The sequence below is a fragment of the Cupressus sempervirens genome, chromosome 2, assembly GCF_028749045.1.
Source record: "Cupressus sempervirens isolate cs-2001-9-10 chromosome 2, ASM2874904v1, whole genome shotgun sequence".
Taxonomy (NCBI): domain Eukaryota; kingdom Viridiplantae; phylum Streptophyta; class Pinopsida; order Cupressales; family Cupressaceae; genus Cupressus; species Cupressus sempervirens.
This window is the reverse complement of record NC_143119.1, coordinates 235812467-235835474: the sequence shown is the minus strand read 5'-3', so window position 1 is coordinate 235835474 and position 23008 is coordinate 235812467. Positions and strand designations below refer to the sequence as shown.

At 32.8% G+C, this 23008-nt stretch overlaps 1 protein-coding gene across 1 annotated transcript in view; it reads left to right on the top strand.

Moving 5' to 3' along the window:
* The window catches only part of LOC149571912 (putative LRR receptor-like serine/threonine-protein kinase At1g53440), a 343799-nt gene that overhangs the window by 67104 nt on the left and 253687 nt on the right, over positions 1–23008 (top strand). Inside the window, exons 7-11 of the mRNA XM_089813316.1 lie at positions 12779–12850; positions 12958–13029; positions 13148–13219; positions 13446–13517; positions 13646–13717. Coding sequence (XP_089669442.1) covers positions 12779–12850; positions 12958–13029; positions 13148–13219; positions 13446–13517; positions 13646–13717 — 360 coding nt within the window. The remainder of the gene's footprint in view (positions 1–12778; positions 12851–12957; positions 13030–13147; positions 13220–13445; positions 13518–13645; positions 13718–23008) is intronic.

Below are 23008 nucleotides of genomic sequence, written 5' to 3'. Positions count from 1 at the left end.
ATTGCATGTTGTAATGCAATAGTGTAAGAGTGAGATGAGAATATATTTGCACAGGGTTATGTTGCCGGATTTTCTCTAGAATGGAGCAAGATGTAAACCTCCATGTGAAGGCTGAAAATGTATTGTAACTTGTTACTGAATAATACATTAGCATGATGGTTTGGAGGGTGGGGTTTTTACCTGGAAAGGTTTTCCCCACGTATATCTGTGTTCTCTATTCTGTCTAATTCTTCTAGTTCTATGATTGTAGAGTAATAATCTGTATGTCGTAATGCTGCTGAATTTTGTTTAGATCGGTAAATTGCAATCACTTTCCTTTAAGGTTTTAATTGTGAGAAATCAACTATGTCTGTTTCCGCTTTTATGTCATAGTAGTATGCACTTGTATTTTTTGATTAGATGTTGTACAAGGAACTATTGCATACAGGATGTGCATACTGATCTCAGATGAATTGTTGGGGCGCTCTCATTTCCCTTCATAATTTCCATCAAAATATGTGTTCAATAAGTAATTATTACTTATTTTTAAATGAGGATATCCACAATTTGTTGATTTATGTACTGATTGAAAAATTGCTATAACTTTCAAACTATAAAATATTTTTGAAATTTGAAAGATGTATCACATTCTATGCTTCCCGTACTACAATAAATAAATAAATTTGGTAATGTTTTGAATTAGTTAAGGTGGTCAAACATGAGCCTTATTTTTTTTTATAAAAATACACATCCAGACATGAGTCTACTACTTATGTCTAGAATCTTATAAAAAAGATTATTATATGATTTTGATTAAGGTGGTCAGACATAACACCTACTTCTTATTTTTGTCCTGAAAGTTTTGTACTACTCCATTAAAATATAATGTTTTGACCAATAAGATTAAATTAGTTTTAGATAAGGCCTAGTAATTTAGAAACTACATTCAATTTCTTATAGATTCTTGTTGAGCTGTTATTTTACACGATACTTAATGACAAGAATCCTTTCAAACTCCTCTCTTGAAAAGTTGATATGGGATCAACTCCAAGGTTTTAGGCGATCTTGGAAGCTACTAGAATTTGCTTAGTAGAAGATAAATTCAAGTGTTCACAAGGAGGCCTTTGCTGGTTCTGACCAATTTTGGATAAGATGTTGAATCTTCTTTCTATCTCAAAAAAGTAACCACAGAAAAAGAAATATATTTTAGTATTTTTTATTTATAATGAATGCAATTTTAATTATGCAACTATATGAATTCCTAAATTAACCAAGTGTTTGTAAAAGAAAATAATAAGGATAAGATAAAAGGAAAGTTTAAGAAAATGACTTGAAAAAAAAAACCTAATAGACATAAGCCACAGAAATAACACATCTATGAGTTAAGCCTTTGAAAAGATCGGTAGGTAACCAATGAAAATAGGAGCAATGCTTCCTTAATTCTATTGATGCAATCATCGATGGGAATTTAATAACCATAAGATGTTTCACTTGTCATTAGATCGGAAGGCCACGAAAAGTGTGCTCATGCAAGTCAAAAAGCTATGTAGGAACAATAGGGTGATCTCCTCTTTAACTCTGTACATCAGTGGAATTCATCAACATGCAACACACACTAGAACTAAAATATTGCACAATCAAATCAACACAACAAAACCATTGGCTCCATTATTATCATGAACAAAAATCCACAAAAATAATACACTCTGGCAATAATAACTACACTCAGAATGAGAGCACCAATAACATATATTATTGTATGAAAATAACGACTAGGAATATGTATTTAATTCCTCAATTTGTGTTGAGAGTGAGAGATCTCTTCATGCAAATATATGCTTCTAAACTAATAAAACAAATCTATTTATGTACAGACTAACTCTCTAACTGGTGCTAAGTAGGACTCCACCCTTCTTTATATCATTTAATGGGTGCATGAGCCTTTACATTTCTTAAAACAAAGAAATAAGAAGTAGATAAGAAGAAAAAAGCCATTAGATGATGTAGGAGTCTCTAGAGATGCCAAAAATAGAAGTTCCACCTTCTATGGAGGTTTATAGGAGTTGAACTATCATCATAATGTATTTTCAGTGCATGGAAAGCTCTAAATTTGGAACTGGCAGTTAACTATCGACGCATCTCTAAGTTCTTCAAAAACTTTCAACACACCTTTTGAGAAGTGCACTTTTGGAGAAGTGCACCTTGGGAGAAGCACACCTTGGAAGACAGGTCTGAAAAATGCAAAAATTTTCCAAGTGTCAAAACTAAAATTCTAGCTTCTAGGTTTGTTCCCCTTCATACCATAGCTATGTCTGGATGTTTGCTGTTGAATTTCTCTACTATCTTTGTGACTTGGGTTGCATCCAGAAAATCCAAAGCATCATACTTATCTCTTACTACTTGTCGATAGTTTCCCACTTCTATATGAGTCTCCACAAAATCTTTGAGCTTTACATCCAACTCTAGCAATGCCTCCTCCATCTTAAATGCTTGTCTAATGTCTTCATGAGTTGAAGCTTCTTGAAATATCTTTCAAAATTGTTTGACAACTATTTGTACCAATAGGAGTTTATCTCTTGACTCATCTTCAAAAATGTCGAGGCATGCATCACTATGATATTTCTCTGCTTCCAAAATTTGCTCTTAGGTTGTATCCTTGAGTCTATGAATATCCACATGTAATGTTTCCATTACTTTATTACTAGCCACAATCTTCTCAATCTAATCATCTATTTTATCTATTTCATCCCCCATATATGCATCCATCAACATACAATACCTCTAACCTTTTATTGATTGCAATGCTCGGAGGTCATTTCCCCTAGTATGTACCTTGTCCATCAATCCAAAATCTTGGTTTAAAATAACAACCAGTTTCTTTACATTATTCTACATATGGTGCAATAACTTGAGGTTCCCCTGTATTATCTGCATACCCTTTTCCTCAAAACTTTCTTGCTATAACTAACGAGCCTTCAAAAATGGATCCACTTGTATAACTGCCTTTTCTTTATCTTTTCTCTCTAAAGTTGCTGCAAGAGTGGCCTCCGAATTATCTGGGTCAATAGGACCGACTAACTCATGTAGAAATGCCCTCATGATTTCATTCTTCTTTCTCAACTTAACCAATTCAACCTCATCTTTATCTAAGTGATTAAATACTTCTTTAATTCTTGTGGTGACCATCAATTTAGCCATGTCCATAGTTGGCTTTCTAGGCAAGACTTCTTTGATCTAATAATTATTCATGGTTAGATCTTCAGTATCTTCATGTAGAGGAGGAATATAAATGGGAGCAAACAAGTCTTGATTTTTGTCCTTCATAATGAGGGCCAATGTATGTGCATCACCATTAGGTAATTTAGGCTTCTTGAGAGCCTCAACTAATTCTCTCGTTCCCTCTTCCTTAGTACAGTACAATTTGCTTTTATGCTTAACCATCACCTCTTTTCTCAACCAGCTTGGAGTAGTTTCTATCAGAGACTTATACTTGGATGAAGATGGGGTTTGTTCTACTAGACTCTTTCCGGGTAAAAGCACAAACCTGTGTCACCTTTTATAAAGAAAAATGATATCAGAATGTGACAGTTCAACATTAATGACAAAAAAAATAGTATTTGCATTTAAAATATAAAGATGATGTAAACTGATGAAATGTGTAGAATTGTATGAATTTTATGCCTATAATTTTTATTATTTTTTTGACTAAGAATTTATTCATTTTATTTTATTTTGAAGTCCCTTTTTTAACTGTAAAAAATATAGGATGTAGTTCCTGTCAAACAAGTATGTGCAAATCATCTTTTTTTGTTATGATTTGAAAATATTTTATAGATGACATGTATAGCTAGTGCACAAAAAAAGAAATAATTATTTTTGATGTATATTTTCTTTGTTATAAGTACTCAAGTTCGACCTTGTCAGAATCCAACAGTTTTTTCCTCCCGTCAAAACTTCCCTATCAAATCTATTATACCTTCCTGAAAAAAAATTACATATTCATGAAGAGGATTCTCTCCTCTAGTGATAAATATATATATATATATATATATTTTTTTGATATGATTTACTATTTTTTTCATTTTTTGAGAGAGCATCTTCTAAAATCTTGAAATATCAACTTATAATATTTTTAGATTATAACATATTATAACTAATCAAAACACTCAAAAATTTATATAATGATGATATTGAATTTGAAATCTATAAAAGGGTATTTTTAGTTTTTTTTTAAAATTGAGTTTTGATAGAGAAATGAGATTTGACCAAAACAAGTTTTTGTAGCACAAACGGTGACACAGATCTATGCTTTTACCCTTCCCATATTGCTCCTCTTCAAAGTCCTTTCTTGCTGTGAGTGATTTACATTAGGCATCTCTATATCTGTTGAGTCCACAATCTTTACCTCCATATCTTGAGAAGTTTGTTGGGGTTCTTCAAATATTTTCCCCTCCTTTGATACTTCATTGGAAGGTCTTTGTTGTGGCTCATCTTCTTGTTCTTTTTGCACTTGTTCTTCATTGACTGGAGGGAGAGGAGTGGCTAAACCTTTATCCACTAAACATACATCTTGAGTCGATGATGGTGGGGGATGTAGAGGTCAGTGTGGAGAAAATGGAAATTGACTCCAATTTTTTCTCAAAGGCTAATTTGTTGGTGTATCACTTATCTTGTCACCTATTAGTTCAGTACCTATGGGCACAAAGTCAAAATATGACATTTTAAAGACATCAACCCCTTGGTCCTCTTGTTCATCAATCCATTGTTGTAACTCATCCTCTAAAGTTGTGACCTAGATAAGTTGTGTAGGAATGGATGGCGACGTTACAGTGGAACTCATTCGTTTTACCTTAGTAGCCTGGCTAGAAAAGTCCTCTGACTCAAGGGAAGTGTAGACACCCAAAAATTGGCGAAGACCTAAATCACATATTTCCAATTAATCAGCACAAATTAAATAGAAAATCATCTATCAAATTAATAAAACGTAAATCAACTTCAAAAGAGGAGAGAAACAATTCAAAATCATAAAATGAAATTCAAAAAAAAAAGAGAGGGAAAAGACAAACTTTTGAGAATAAATGGAACTTTTATTAAATCAATAAATCCATTTATTCTCATAAAATAAAAATCCTCCTTTTATATGAAGAATTAAAAGAAATCCAAATTTAACCATAAATCATGACTTTTTGGGCTCGTCCTTTTTGTCTTTAATGAGATATTTTTGTTGAAAATAAAAATCATATTTAGCCACAAATCATGACCTTTTGGGCTCCTCCTTTTGTTTGTCATGAGACATTTTTATTGAAAATAGAAGTCATATTTAGCCACAAGACATGACTTTTGGGTTCCTCCTTTTGTCTCTCATGAGACATTTTTATTGAAAATAAAAGTCATATTTAGCCATAAATCATGACTTTTGGGCTCTTTCTCTTGTCTCTCATGAGACAATTTTGTTGAAAATAAAAGTCATATACTTTGTTGAAAATAAAAGTCATATTTAACCACAAATCATGGCTTTTGGGCTCCCTCTCTTGTCTCTCATGAGACATTTTTATTAAAATAAAGCCTTATTTAGCCACAAATCATGACTTTTGAGATCCTTGTCTTGTCTCTCATGAGACATTTTTGTTGACATGAAAATTACATGGAGCCTCCAATCAAGACTTTTGAGCTCCTTTTCAATTTCACTTCTACCCACCAAGTGAAAAGGTAAAACTCAAATTCTTACCCCAACCCCTTCTAAAATCCTATAAATAGAAGTAGAATTCAAGAGCAAAGAGACCTAAGTCTTAGGCATTTGCACTATAGGCACATTTTGATTCATCATCTAGCATTCTTATTCTAGCATTTTCATAGCATTTTAGCATTTTTTTGTCTTATTTAGCATCATTTATCACTTGTTAGCTCATTGCATATCCATTTTTCAGCATTCTCCCATTCTAGAATTGTCACTAAGATGTTGGTCTAAGAGCTATTTTAGCAGTTCTAGTTAGGGAAACATGAGACACTCGTAGAGATTACATTTTGATGATGATAGCTTGGGTTTAGTTTAATTCGTCATCAGTCCATTTGCATTCTACACTAAGGTTTCATGAATACACATTTACATCGTGTATAGGAAGGTTATCCTCTTCATCTTCTTCATCATTTTCAGCTCCTTTAAAAATGGTTTCTAGGACTAAAGGAATAAGAATAACCTTAGTTTGCACTTTTTGTCTCCTAGTCCTTTTAATTGGAGTCTTAGCCTTTTTCTTCATAGGAGCTGAGAGAGAGGCTTGTTCTTCTTGAACCTATGGGGACACCTCTTGTGCTTTCTCTTTAGATCCCTATCCCTATTCTAGTGGTGTCACTTGTGAATTATCTTGAGCTTGGGTGGCTTCTTGGACTTGATTTCTTGAACCTTGGGCTTAGCTCACTGTGGAGAAACTCTTTTCCTTTTATTCTTTCCCTTATGTGCCTTGAAGTACCCAAATTCCCTATCATGCTGATATACTATCTTTGGCCTAATTTGTTATTGAGTTGTGAATGTTGGTACTGTAACTTTTGCTCTACCTTCAATTGGGCAGGCTGTAGCTTGGAAAACTACTATTTGTGTAACTGGATCTAGCTTGAATGGTCTCTTAATCCATTCCTTGGTCAACTAGATGATATGACTTGCCCTATGATTGATATCTACATTTTCTTCTCTATAAATTTCAGCATTCATGATTGGCTGATCACATATCTTATCTCGATTATATAGGGGATTCAAAATATCTAAAGTGTCTTGCTGAAAAACCTTCAATAGTACCTTTATTTTCAAGTCATTGCCTACCAAATAAAGAGTCATCGTATAATAATCTCTTATCCAGATATCGTAGTCATCTACTACATTCATGCAATTATCCTCTAAAGCATCGTCATGTTTAAATTGTTTTCCTGCCAAGAATTGGACTCTGCTAATATTATCAAAACACGGATGAGGGGAATTATAATCCGTCAAGGGGTATTGATCCCATTTTGACTCAAAATTCACGATATCCTACTTCTACTTGACACCGAATGGACTATAGTGATGGGCCATACCTAGGTCTTCTTATGTTGCTTCCTTACTCTATCATATGAAGACAAGAGTTGTCATGCAATCTCTTGCAAAAATGAGTCTATCATATGGATACCTAGGGAGCTTCTTAGGATTTACAGTTGTACCCACTACCCTTAAGTAGGTGAATGTCTTGAATTGGATGTAGTAGGTGCCTATTTTTGTAATTTTTTTTATTTCCTCTTTTGACATCCTTTTTGTATAGTCTCTCTCAATGAACTAGATGATTGCAAAAATGAAGGCATCATTCACTATTTTGTATTCTTTATTGTGATCTGAGAACTTTTTCTTCACTAGCTGGGGGTATACCACATAAGGCCACGCATCAGCATCTTGCTAGTTACCCCTCTTAAACAATCCTGGGTAATCTATAGTTCTTGCTAGTAACAGATACTCCAAATAAGATGTCATATAAAACCTTATATCCCTTTTTACCACCACCATCTATTCATCTAAATTCTCACTAAGAATTGTGGCCCAATCAATTGGCATCTTGTCTATTTTGATGGTTTCAATGAAGTGTGCCATCCATATGTTTAAGTGTCCTACTACTAGTAATCCCATGATTCTGCTTAGGAGCACTATGGAATGTCCAATATCATCCTTCATGTAACCTCTTCTCATATCTAAGTTCCCACCTTTTCTTCCCAAAGGTGTTCTATTAATGAGATATGAAGATTGAATAATTTTTGTGGCTTCTTGTTCATGATCTCTATACCACTTTTTTTCTTGATGGCATATCAGTTTCTTATATGGATCTGCCCTTAGAAGATGAACTACTTTCTCTATATTCTTGGGTCTTAGATCAAGAACGATCTGTCTAGTTATGCTTTTGACCACTCTCTCTTCTAAAACATAATTCTCAACCAAAGCCATGATCAACTTAGAAGATTGTATTGAAACCAGGTGTAAAGTTGTGTTTACTAACCTTGATCTTATAACTGTAGACACCATTGGGGGCCTCTCATTTGGTTTTTTGCATAGAACCAAGAATGCATTCTTGTTGATATGACCCATTTCTGTATCTCAAATTTTTGAATGTGCATCCTGGAAGCGTCATTTAGGTTGAACACCTTGAAACTTTAAAACCACTAGTTTTGGAGCAATCTTTGTAGCGAGGGAGGATGAGGAGGAAGCCATTTTATCTTACACAAAATAGACATACATTATTCAAGAAGGTGGAAAATACAATCCTAAACAAACCATAGTTAGGAAAAAATCAAACCTAGAACCTTAAAATATTGCAAAACACCTTAAAAAAACCTTATTTTATACTCTGATGGACAAAACTTGGTGCACCTTGAGGGTGCACTAGTTGCACCTTTCTCCTTTAGTAAGCCCTCAAATATTAAGGGTGTGCACATAACGCACCTCACCCTTAACTTTGTGCAAAGTGGTTAAAGTGTTGAGAAAAAGGGTGCACACATAGCACACTTTTTGGGGTGCATTATGTGCACACCTTTACTATGCATAGGAGAATGTTTTTATTTGAAAGGTGCACATGTGCACACCTTGGATAGGTTCGCACATGCGCAACTTTCACTTAGGTGAATGCATTGTTTTTTAAGTTTTAAGTTTTTGTGAAAAAGAGGTGCATAAGGTGTGCACCTTCTAAGTTAGATGCTTTTTGTGTTGTATGTAGGTTACAAAGATGAAGCATAGCTTTAAGGTGCAAAGGTGCACTTGCTGAATATCACAAAGAGGAAATGAGTAAGGATGAAGGAGGGGTCCCACGCTTTTATAGGCTCGGGATGGAGTGCACCTTTGGACGTGCGCATGTGCGTAGCTATGCACTTCCAAAGGGAAGCATTCCCACACTAATGCACTTAGTGTACTAGCACACCTTGAAGGGTGTGCTAGGTGTTATAGGTGTGATACTATGCACCTTTACTACAAAAGTTCACTCTTCTCTCAAAATCTCTAGTTTCTGACAACTGGGTTTTTAGGCAAAGGGCCAGACTAGGATTAGACACCAGGTCGAACCCTAAAAAGGACTCAGACCTCAGACTAGGGGTCTAAAAGAACAAAAAAATTCTAGGAGGTCCCTATTTCTAAGGAGAAATGGGGCATGCATTGTGAAAACCACAACAATTCTATTCTTACAACTTCTTAACACAATTTTCTTAATTAGCTCAAAAGTGTAGGTCAAGTTGATATAAACTTGATTTGTTGATTTTAGAGTGCCACTTAAGGGTAGTGTTTTGTCCACCATGATCCTACACATACCCCTACTTAAAGATATTTCTATAAAACATATTAAAAATAATTTTGACACAAATAAGACAATTTATATAGTTTCATATGGTTTTGATAGTCAAATTGACATTAATAAATTCCTAGGTGAAAATGAACTCCAAACTATTTAAAAACCACCCAAAAGCCCCTCCATAATAATAGTTTGATTGAATGATTTCTACTCATGAATTGTCTAATTTAAAAATAGAATCACACATTATTTAAGACCTTTTATCTCTTTTCTTTTAGTGATTTTATGGTCCATTAATGCATTTGTGCTCAAATGGTTCTTTTTCCTGCCCTTTCTTATTTTTCCCAATTCTTTTTTAGTAGTTTCTAAGACCTCAATATTATCTCTCATTGGTATAATCCTAGTATAGGTTGACCAGGTTGACCTATACCCTAGGCCTATTTTGGTCTTGGGGTCAATTTTTTTTTGATCGATTAAATTGTTAGAGTTTGTGACCTTATTGGCTTGCTTTATTTTTTATCTTGAAAACTTGTATATAAGGAAGCTTGTACACTTAATTTTCATAACCACACCATACCAACACATGAATGAAGGATATTCAAGTAAGCATATTCAAGCCATTCATCAAGTTTTAAAGGAAACTCTCAGACCCTTCTCAAGATTCAAGGATCCATTGTGAGCATTTCCTTTTCAATATCTAGCATTTTGTTAGCCATCAAGGGAGGTGATCTACATTGTAGCATTTACCCTGTTCTTCATTTATCTAAATTTACACCCATGGCTCCATTATTTGGTATTGATTAGATCTATCCCATTTGTGATGATCTCCTAGAATCCTACTAGAGATTGAAAATCAACAACATCTAACACTAATGAAACTCTTCCTAACAAGGATTTCATCAAGTAAGGTGAATTATTGCATTTATCTTACTTCTTTACATGGTTTTACATACTTGTCTCTTTCAAGGTTAATCCCTAAACGTTGGCTTCACCAAGAAAATCCTATCCCTCCCAACAAAAAATATTTTTTCTTGTGTGTAGGAAAAGGTTATCAAAATTGCAAATTCAAAATTAGAAACCTATTGTTGGAAGATTCTAGGAGATTTGAGATCGATTGTATTTTTACCCTTGAAGAACTCATTGACTTGGTAGAACATACACTGACATATGTTAACCAGGTTGATATGCACCTAAGGATCTACACTTTTTAGGGGTTTCAAGCTTTTCTATCCTCATTCCATATATATTGCCAATTTATATTTTATGGTTTCCAATCCATAGTTTTCTAAGAAGAAAGGTGTCTTGCACTATTATTTAAGGTTAGTCACTTTCTCTCTCTTTCTATTGTGTCTTAGGTGTTTTTTTTTCCCTTTATTAAGACTATACATGTGTATGAATCAATTAACCCTAGGCAAGTTAATCAATCTCACACTTAATCAATTAATCCTATTTATTCAATTTAATCACAATACATATCTAAAGGTTAATGAATATTGTATGAAAGAGAACTTTCTTGCATACTTCCTTCATATAAATTAGGTTTAGTATTGGTAGCCCTTCATCTTATTTGGGTTTTTCTAATCTAACATGATTTATATTGAGATTTATGTTTGGAAGCCTCCATTTCTCTTGTATTAAATGGCTTAGGGTGAGGATTTTTAGCGCTAATTGATAACATTGAAGATACAAAAGCTAATGTTTTTGAAAGATTCATATCAATTGTTATGTTGTCATTGATATCAAGGCTAAATTGGTAAGACATTATACTAATTTAGTAGAGTGGCATATCATCTAATTGATGAAGATGATTTGAAGAAAGTATTCATACGTGTATCTATTTCAATGGGAACTAGATGAGTTAGAATTTGACAATATAATGTTGGTTTGATTAAGTTTTGAGATCATGTATAAGAAACTTGGAACAAGCTAGTCAAGTTGGTTATTGAATGAAGAACTAATGGTCATTAAGCTATTACAATTGTCACCGAGGGTAAGGAAAGGAAGTGAAGGATGATTAGTGTTAACCAAGAAGGAGTAGTGTCAATCAAGCTTAGTATTGATTGAGATAGTGAAATATTAATTGAGCAAAAAAAAAAGAACAATTTGGAAAAGAATTGATTTGAGATTGACATTTGATGAAAATGTGGATTGGTTGAGAATTTTTGTGGATACGGACAAAGTTTGTTACAAGATCAATAACTGGAAAAATTCAATGAAGATTTGATGAGGGAGATTTAATGATTTGAAATATGTATGTCATTGAGATTATCCCAAATTTTGTTAAGAGTTATATGATGTGTTACATTTACCAGTTTAGAATATGATAATCCATTATGAATTAATTTTTTTTCTTTTCCATTATTAAATCTAATGTATTTTGAGAACCATTTCAGTTTGAGTTTTACGTCAAAATTATTCTCCCAATACATCCTCTAAAAGTAGAAATCCTAACATATTTCCATACAATAGAAATCTTTCTTCAATAATTCAATATAATTGATAAGATATAAACCATTAGCTAGATTGTAACACTTATCATACATCATATTGTGATATATACTAATTGATAATTATTTCCACCTTAGAATCTCCCTAGGTACATTTCACAAATTCATTTCTTTTTTTGAAGACCTAAAAAATAGAATATGAATTTTTGACATGAAATGACTATAGCCTGAAAAATATTCTAGTGGAGTGTACCACTGTTTTTATTTTTCTTCCCCATGTCTTGTTTTCAAGAAGGGCATTTTTCTTAAAGGAATCCATTCTTATGAATATGTCCAATTCTTGAATAGTTTTCTTCTACTTTGATCTAAATTGGGCAAACCTACTCTTTTTTATTCACAAATTTAGAATTTAACTTCAATTTTAGTATGGAAATTTCCTTCTAAGTTGGTCTAAAATTTTGTACTAGGGCTTCACTTAGTAAGCCTAAATCATAATACACGCATTCATGGAATACTAAAGAACACCCCTATTTTCAAAAAAATATTTCGAAAAACTTATTTTTTTTCACTCCCTCCAATACCCAAACAATACTCAGGCACATAGTTTTGCATATAAACCCCCACCCCCTACCCCCCAAATCCTGCCTCCCCCTATTTAGACAATATATTGGCCTCTTTTCTTGCCTATTTTAAACCCTTGATACAAGTGCATGTGGTAAATTATATTGCCCCTTCAATGAAGACCCTTCGTGATTTAGCCATTTCCTTCCTCACATTCTCACTTGCTCATTTCTACCATGGCTTTTGCCTTTGATAATTTTTCTTGTTCATACTCGGCAAGTCCCAAATGGAATTGAGCTCTCCCTTAATTCAATTTATGATATTTCTAAAAACTTTTACCATTTTAGCTAGTAGTATGACCCAACAATCTACGTTTCATCCATCCCTACTCTTTTTTGCTCAATTAAAATTATAACTTACATATTTCAAATTATCATTGAAATAATTATTTAGAATATTGAAAAATGAGATATTCTAACAATTTTTCATTTTGGATATTCATAGGTGTATTCAAAGTAATCGATTGCACGAGAAGATACCTAAAATATATGGCCACTTGCATCAACTAAAATATTTGTAAGTTTGCATGCTTGGACAATCAAATTTTATAAATTAAAGTTTAGAACATTATTATGAAATTTATATGCCTTAGTAAACATGAAAATTTGTTTTCTTGTGTGCAGTGTAGCAAGTAGTAATAACTTCAGTGGTAAAATACCAGATCTCATTGGAAATTGGAAAAACCTTACAACTTTGTGAGAATATTCCTCTTATTTGTTGGGAATTCATATTTTATAATTTAAATTTATAAATTTATGATATTACAATACAAAAGCTTATAAATATGAATCTTATTCAAGTTATTGATCATAGGAGGCTTGAAGCTACTTCTTTAGAAGGTCCAATTCCTTCAACCATTTCAAATTTGATTCAACTAACAGACTTGTAAGTATTATTATTTTATCATCCCAATTTATGTTTTCATTCATGATTCCTTATTTTGTGCTAAAATTCTATGAATTGAAAGAATTGTTTTATTGATTCTAATATAATATCTATAAACATTCACTTTCCTATATATTCAATTAAAACTTTAAGTGTAAAAATTATTTTAAAATATGTACTTCATATAATTGATGTCAATTAATTTTGTATGGTTATATATAATTAGGAGAATATCTTATCTTAGTGGAGATGGATCAGATTTGTTGTTCATACAAAATTTGACAAATCTAACGACCATGTAAGTATATTAATATTATGTTAATATATTTTTGAAATTATGTCCAAGACATAGAATTAAAATATTCAAAAAAACTATTATTATTCAAAATAACATTTTCATTTGTTTTCTTTGCTTTCTCTTTACAGAGTGCTAAGAAATGCCTTACTTTATGGACAAATTCCAGAGTATATTGGAGATTTGATCAAACCAAAGATATTGTGAGTTAATACACTATACAATTTTTTATAGAATAAATGTTGTTATACTTTTATAGTTATAATCTTAGTTTTGAACTTATGTGAGTATAAAAATGATGTAGGAACATATATAATATACTAAACATACAATACAAATTTATGATGATATATATATATATATATATATATATATATATATATATATATATAGTCAATCTAAGGTAAACTAGTTATTATTATTATTAATATTAATTTTATATAGATACTTGTGAATATTTTTTAATAATGATTATTTTTAAAAAATAATTTATTAAATTTATTAGAATCTAAGGTGAGAATGCATAACTTTTTAAAAGTGGGAAAAAAAAAATGTTTGGGAAAATTATCTTTGGTTATAGATATATTTGGAAATAAAAATTTATATGGATGGGCAATTTTGTATTTTTTTGTTTTCTAACATTCATAGATATTTGGAAAGGGTTGTCTAGGTTGTGAATATTCTAGTTGTTTCTCCATATTATATACTTGTAAGGTTTTAAGGTGAGTAAAAAAAAGTGAGTTATAAAATATTATTATAGTTTAATGAAATATAAAATATTTACATACAAAAATAATGGATACAAAATTTTAGCTTACTATATGCCACTTGTTTCAGGGTTTTTGTACATCTGGCTAATAAAATATGTAAATGATTAATATGTTTATTCTAACTAATTGTTCATAACTATGATTGATTATTTAAAATAATTTTTGTACTTATGTAACAAAATTAGTTCTTCTTACATTTAATGATTCTTGAAATATTTCAAATTTAGTATTTCATTTACCTATGGTGTTTGACATATCATCTTGTTGAGTAGCTCTAGATAATATATATATGTTTTAGTTTAGCAATATACATTTTATACTTTAACACTACAATATAGATATTGAAATTGGTTTTCTTTATCTTTAAGATGATTCAACATCCAACTTGATGGAGCATAAAGCAAAATGTCCAAAATTATATATATCTTATTTAGTTTGAGTTAACCTTAAATTTATGTTCTCTTTCTTGTGTTATGTAGTGTTTTAACCTTCGAAAGCATCTATATATAACCTTATTAATGATACCAAGTGGATATTGATTGTTAGGAGTTCAAATTTATTTCTTTTTGTATGGAAAATGTGTCAATAAGAGTTATGAAAATAGATACTATTTTACCCTCTTTATGCCCCTCCAACTCTTCAAGTTTAATTGTGTAATAAATTTTACCAGACATAATTTGTAATTTTTTAGGATCATTTAGTTTGACTATAGTTCATATTCAAACTTATTCTTTTCTTAGATTTTTCATCATAATGCGGCACCATTTTCTCTATATTAAATAATTCTTTGTCATTTTCATGTATATATACATATATACATATATACTGTTGGTACAATTGATTAATTGTGTATTATCTTTAATGTTACACAAAATGTCATACCATTGCCAGTCAATTTATGCCGAGCTTACTCAAGAATTAAAGACAGTTTTCTTTGTCTACTGAGTATTCCAGAGTTTGCCTAGTTTAGAAGACAATGTCTACCAAGTTGACTCAGGTGCTAAAGGAAAGTTTACAGAAGTTGAGTGTTAACCGAGCTCACTCGGTTAATGAAGGAAATGTTGGATGGAACCAGTGTTAACCAAGCTCACTTGGTTACCAAAGGAACTTTGCGAATATGTAGTGTTGAACGAGTTCGCTTGGTTAACATAGGAAAATCATTTCTAAGTTAGTGTCTATTAAGTAGGGTCGACTAACAAAGGATTTTCTTGTTTTGGCATATTGAGTTCAATTGAATTGCTTGTTGGTTTTAGCCAACTAAGAAAATGAATATTAATTATTCTAAGTTATATTCTTGCCAAATTGACAATATAAAAGACATAAATATAAGGTCAAGTTGAGGATTAGAAAATGAGAATGCATGGAAGATAATTAAAGATTTAATGATGCTAAGAGGAAGCGAATTAGAAGGATAAGAAAAATATCCTTGTGGAGTTGAAAAGATTCATTCAATCAAGAAGGATCAAGTATACAAGCCAAAATTGAGATCTGTAATTGGCTATTCAGTTGCATCAAAAATTAGGTCATCTCATTGTTACTCTCTAACCATTGTAACAATGATCTAAATCTCTTAACAGAGTTGGCTTAACAACTATTTGTAAATCCTCTAACAAGGTGATATTTCTATTGAATTGTTCAAAGACCTCTAACAAGGCCACTCCTACAGGGTGATTAAATCGACTAATAGGGTCACACCTAACAGTGTGTTTTGTAACCTTTAATAGGGTTGGCTCCTAACAGGGCTCACTTTAGAATAGTGAAAATCAAGAACTAGTTGCAATCGATGGTTTTTCCCAAATTGGGTTTCTGTGTTAAATCTTGGCATCAAATGTGTTAATGCTATTTCTCTTATATGTTTGCAACTAAGTTAAAGTAATAGTGATCTCAGATAACATCTTAAGATTTTTAGGTTAAATATTTGCCAAGCATTTTCAGTGTTTATCGAGTTACAACATTTTTCTATTTGTTTGCTGAGCATCAATAGAGTTTAGTTTTCAAAGTTTATTTTGTACTGACATCTAAGGGAACATGTAAGAATAATATATCATTACAAAGAAGAATACATCTCCAAACTTATATGTTAACTTCCATCTCCCAGCCACTCCATCCCTCATGATACTTTTCACTACTCCATCTTACACCTCTACTTCTGAGTCCTAATTGATGACTCTAGACAATTCTAGAATCTCTACTTATACTTAGTCAAGATACATGTTGACTTGGAAGGTTAAACTAAATAAACACTCAATCCATAGGTCAATCGGACAGATTAAAAAAATAAATAAAAAATTAAGCCATATGTCAGCCTAGCAAATTAAATTAAAAAAATGACTCTGTGAGACCAGAAACATGATAACGCTAAGAAATAAAGAAAACATTGAGCTCACTTGGTGAAGTAAGACACCAATAGATAACTGAGCCCACTCGATGAAGATGAACAAGAAATAAGTAGCTGAGATAGTTTAGTAAAGGAACACCAAAATAGTAACTAAGATTAGTGAAGAACAAAAACTGAACACACTAAACCCACCACACAACATGTCAGTAAACATGAAATCAAGAACTCTACTGAGAAATCCAAACTAGTTATCAAGAACCCAAGATTCTCTTGCATCAGATTCCATAGGTAAATAGAAAAGTGTATCTCACACTTTAATCCCAAAAGAAGTGTTTGTACTCAGCTTCATCTTCACAAAAGGCTTCCAGTCCATCAAAGATAATAGAAAAAATTTGTAAATCCAACATCCCAGCTTCATTCTCTCAAACACAATAATCTTCCATATCACAACTAAGTAACCAACGTATTCACTCATTTATAAAGATATCTGCAATCTAATCTTTAGTACTAACATACTTCAGTCTGATCTCCTTTCCCTCTGTGTTTTTCTCTCAAAACATGATACTTAATAGATGCATGCTTAGTCTTAGAATGCAATACATTATTTTTAGACATACTTATTGTTCTTGTGTTATCATAATATATGATAACAGGCTCTCAAAAGTCTATCCCAATTTCCTTCAATATCTTCTTTATCCACATGACTTGATTACAAGTATTTGCTACTGCTACATACTCTACCTTAGTTATACTCTATGAAATACAATCTTGTTTCTTGCTTAGCCAAGAAACCTATCTTCCTCCAAGAAAGAATGCTCCACCACTGGTGCCTTTTGTGTCAACCATACTACCTATGCAATCCACATCAATATAAGCACATGTAGTGAAATTTCTTGATCTATCATACCATAGCCAATAATAAGATGTTCCCTTTAAATATCTAGATATCCTTTGTACTGCTACATAATGATATTCGTTAGGATAAACTTAAAATCTAGCTACAATCCCAATTGCATTTTCTATATTTGGTCTAGTGTGAGTCAGATATTGCAAACCTCCAATCATGGATCTATACTTCTTCTACTCAACTATAGGCTTCTCATCTTTGCTAGATAACTTGTGACCAGTTATCATTGGTGTTCCAACAACCTTACAATTTTCCAAGCCAAATATTTTCAACAAGTCTTTTAAATACTTAGGTTGTGAAATGAAAATGCCATCACTATTTTGCACAATCTACAAACCTAGAAAGAACTTCATCTTTCCTATCATGCTCATTTCAAATTGATTCTTCATTTCTTCAGCAAACTTATCGCTTGCTTCATCATTGCCTCTAAAAATTATTTCATCAACAAATATCACTATTATCAACAAACCATTCTCAATTTCTTTCAAATATAAATTAATATCTTCTATACCTTTAGAAAATTTAAGCTTGGACAAATATTTGTCCAACCTTGCATACTAGGTTATAGGTTCTTGCTTTAAACCATATAGATTGTTCTTCAATTTGCATGCCATATCTTTATCATCTCTTAAAAGGAAGCATTTAGGTTGCTCAATTTATACCTCTTCTTCAAGTTCTCCATTTAGGAAGACTGATTTGACATCCATTTGATACCCTTTGAGCTTCTTATTCACTGCATAAACTAAGAACATTCTCACTACTTCCATTCTGGCTACATGGGCATATGTCTCATCATAATCTATTCCCTATTGTAGTGAATATCCTTTGCATACAAGTCTAGCATTGTTACTTACAACTTTTCCTTGTTCATTCATCATGTTTTTAAATACCCATTTGGTTCCAATAACATTCTTGTTGTGGAACTAATTCCAATGTGTTATTCTTCACAATTTGATCCAATTCTTCCTTCATTGCTTGAATCCAATAATAATCTTTGCATGCTTCTCTGCACTCTTAAGTTCAATATGAGAAATCAAACATAATTCCTCATTAACTCTATTTCTTGTTATCACTTCTTTGTCTTTTCTTCCAATTATCTGCTCTAGTGGGTGATTCTTTGTCATGTCCCTAATGGAGGTAGGAGTAGCTAACTCAACTCCTACTTCTCTTGGTTAAGATCTTTGTTCTTCTCTTTTCTAAATAGTTTGTACATCATTCTATAGAATGTTGTTATTCTCAAGGAAAACTTCTTTATTCTCTCTAACAATTCCAATATTTTCTTCTTCATCATTAGAATTGTAATCCATCATATTTTCTTGAATTCCAAAATTTTCATCAATTTTTACATTTGCACATTTAACTATTGTCTTGGTTCTATGATTAAAACATGTATAAGCTTTGCTTTTGAAAGATTAACCAAGAAACATACCTTCATCACTTCTTTGATCAAATTGACCAACATCATCATCTCTCTTTATGTAACACTTGCTTCCAAAGATTCTAAAATATTATACTAAAGGTGTATGACCAAACCATAATTCATAAGAGGTCTTATTCATACCTTTTCTGATCTGCACTCTGCTCATGGTGTATACTATTGTATTGACTACTCTCCAAAATGTGTTGGATACATTATTCTCAAACATAATTTCTCTTGCTACCTCTGAGATTGATTTGTTTCTCCTTTCTCCTATTCTATTTTTTCTCGGGGGTCTTGGGTGAAGATAATTGTCTCTTAATTCCATTCTCTTCACAAACATGTTAAAATCTCTAGAGGTGGATTCTCCTCCTCTAACTGATCCTAAACATTTTATCTAAACACTAGATTCATTCTCAATCCTATTCTTAAATATCTTAAACTTATCATCTGCTTCATATTTCTCTTTAAGAAATGCTACCCATATTATTCCAGTGAAATCATCAACAAAAATCATGAAATACCTTTCTCCATAGAATCCTCTTGTCCTAGTAGGGTCACTCAAATCTATGTGAACAATCTCTAGGTTCTCTGTAGTAGTGAAGTTCTTGCTGGGAAATGATACCTCCTTATTCTTAGCCATGATACATTATTTGTAGAAAACATTAGTAGGCTTCATTATCTTAGGCGAATCTCTAACTACAAATGTGTCATTTGTTGTGGTTTCACAACACATGTCTCATTTCTCATAGAAAAGGGGACCCCCTAGTAGATTTTTTAAAAAATCTCCTAGACCCCTAGTTCGAGGCCTAAGTCATTTTGGAACTCCTCCTGGAGTTTGGATCCATCCTTTGTCTCTAACTAAGATGTTTGAGACGTCAAAAACTGAGAAAATTTGGATTTTAAGTGTTTTTTAGTGCATAAATGCACACTTGCATACTAGCGCACATGTGCACCTATCCAAGGTGCATAGGTGTGTTGAATGCACAATTGTCACTTAATTTCCCTATGGAGATGTGTACCTATACACATGCACATGTGTGCACCTCTAAAGGGTGTGCATTGGGTCTTGGTCTATAAATACTTGGGACCCCTCCACCCTTCTTCATTTTTCTCTATGCCTCCTCAGCTTCTGTGCCTCTACACATCTAAACATGTGATGCTAACCTGCAAAACAAAAAAAGTGTTAAAATACCAAAGGTTTGCACATGAACACCTCCTCAAGGTGTGCATATGTGCACCTATTCAAGGTGTGCACATGCACACCTTTTTGCATTTAACTTAAGCAAATCACCTAAGGAAATGGTGCGTAGACGTGCACCTTGTCAAGGTACACATCTATGCACCATTTTGAACATTTATAAGCAACATAGGCATAACATAAGGGTAAGCATATGTGCACCCCATAAAGGTTCATATGTGCACACCCTTAATGGATAACAAAGCATGAGAAAACACTATGTCCCCCCGTTTTCCACATGCAGATGCATAGTAGTGCACATGCGCAACCTGTCAAGGTGCGCATGTGCGCAGGCGCACAACTACACATAAGTAGTATAGTTAAGGCTATTTAGTGCACCTATAACACATATAAGGGTGGGAAACGTGCATTTTTTTGCATATCAGGGCTTAAAAGGGGGATTTAAGTTGGTTTTCTAACAATTAGGGTTTGTGATTTTTTAGCTCTTGGGACTAATATTTTTCTATTTTGTGTAGATGAAATGGTGTCCTCATCATCCTCTCTTGTAAAAAGAAGGCTCCCAAACTAGTAGTGTTCAAATACTAAGATGCACCAAAGAAATCACACTTTTAAGACATACATGTAGAGATGCAAGACACCAAGCTAGGACATATCAATTGGAACATATTCCTCAACATCTACAACAAGCTTAAAGAGAGATCTGCAATGGTGTCAGTGCTTATTAGATCAGGGTTAGTTAATGCAACATCACATCTTACTTTTGTGCAGTCTTGTAAACTTGTCATGACATTGGCAAACCACTATGTTACTGAGGAAAAGGTTGTCAAGAGTGTTACAGGTGAGATAGTCTTGGACCTTTGACCTCGAAATATTGAGTCTTCCATTTTCCTAAGGCTAATCTATTGGTCTTAGATGATTTTAACATTTGAGTGTCAACACACTTAACCACTTTCTACATTGAAGTTGAGTACATTATGTATGTCGAGCCACAGTGTGTGCCGAGTCGAATTTTCAAAAGGTGTCGAGTGGCTTCAAGTGCTGAGTAGTATATAAGTGTCAAGTGACATATAGGTGTTGAGTGACAGTTGATGCTGAGAAAGTCAAAATACTTCATATGCCAAGTGAGCTAGAATCATACATGTGTCGAGCGAGACAGAGTGCAAAAGGTACCAAGCAATCCAGGATAGTATATGTGCCGAGCACTAGTAGTCCAGTATGTGCTGAGTAACATAGAATCAACATATGAGTATGTGCCCTTACAAACTCAGATGTGAACTAGTTGTGGAGCCGACATAGAGAGATTTCAAAGGAGAAAAAGAGGATAAGGATGAATCTTTTGCATTTCCTATGCGATCAGCATGCAACCAATTAGAAAAATGGAAAAGGCATGCAACCAATGATAAAAATGCTAGGAATGAGTGGGAACTTTAGATTCAATATGGATTGTAGATCCATACCTAACCCTAAGTCTTTACAATCTTTAAAAGGAGGTCAAAAACCCCATTGTGTGTGCGGATGATAACATTGTATGGGGAGATTATAGCAAAATTTAGCATGAAGTGAGTAAGACTTAGAGGAATAGAGCAGCAATTATACATCCAGTTGATTAGAACAGCATAAGGGATAAGACCAGAGATCATATCAAGCAAGGGTCACATCAGAGAGAGAGCAGATCAAGTACTTGAATCTAGCAATTAAAGATTGCATACTGTCAGGTTCATTGTTCTAATACTTTTTTGCCATTGTATTAGAAGTTGGAAATCCTATATTGATAGGTTAGCTTAATAGCTAGGTAGGAGAACCTTTGGAGAAGGTGATTGAAAATCCTATTGTATTAGGTGGGTTTAACAGCCTATTGTAAATCCTTTAACAGGGTGACACTTCATGTAAAGTGTTTGTAAATCCTCTAATCAGGTCACTATTGACACAGTGTAAAGCCTTTAATAGGGCATGCCTTTCACAAGGCAGACCATCAGAAGTGGTCAAACATTTATTGCTACAATGATTTTTGTGGGTATCATCCCCACCTCAGTTTTACCTTCTTATTCCTGGAGGGTTTCTAGGTTACCAATTATGGTGTTGTGTGTTATTGCATGTGTTTATTTTATGTTCATTTATATGTTTACATGCATGTAGTTTACTTTTTAGTTTTATGCTTAAAGGGTTGAAAAAGGTTAAAAAGTGTGGTACTTCTGATTCACCCCCACTCTCGGAAGTACTCTTCTCATTTTGAACATTTCAACAATTGGTATCAGAGTTGAGGTTCTCATAAGGAGAAGCCTAACAACTTAGAGAAAAGGCTTGAAGATGGAAGTCTTCAAACTTAGGAAGATCATAGATAATTAGGTGATTGATGTGCACGTAGCTCTACACAAAGTGGAAGAAGCCAAAGAAGAATTGAGAAGGAAGGAGATAGCCATAGCTGAAAATGACATACACTACAAGAAGATTGATACCACACAAGTGTTCTCAATTGAAGATTACAAGGAACTTGATACAACAATAGCGAAATTGATGGAGAAAAATAGAGCACAAGATGAAGAAATCAGATTACTCAAGCTTGAACAAGAATCACAAGCCATAATACTTTGTGAAGTAATTGAACCAAAAAAAAGAGCCATTGAAGACAAAGCTATGATAGAAGATGACAAGAGAGAAATCTTCCCAATATATAGGAGGAGAAGACAATTGAGTTTGAAAAGATTTCAAACATACATCTAGACACCTCAAGTCAGATGATGAATGCTAATCATGAGCTAAATATGAAAGATATTGAGATTTCCACTCTAAAGATGCAGAATGAACAATTGCAGAATGAATAGAAGAGAGAAAAGGAGATAGCAGAAAGCTACAACAAACCC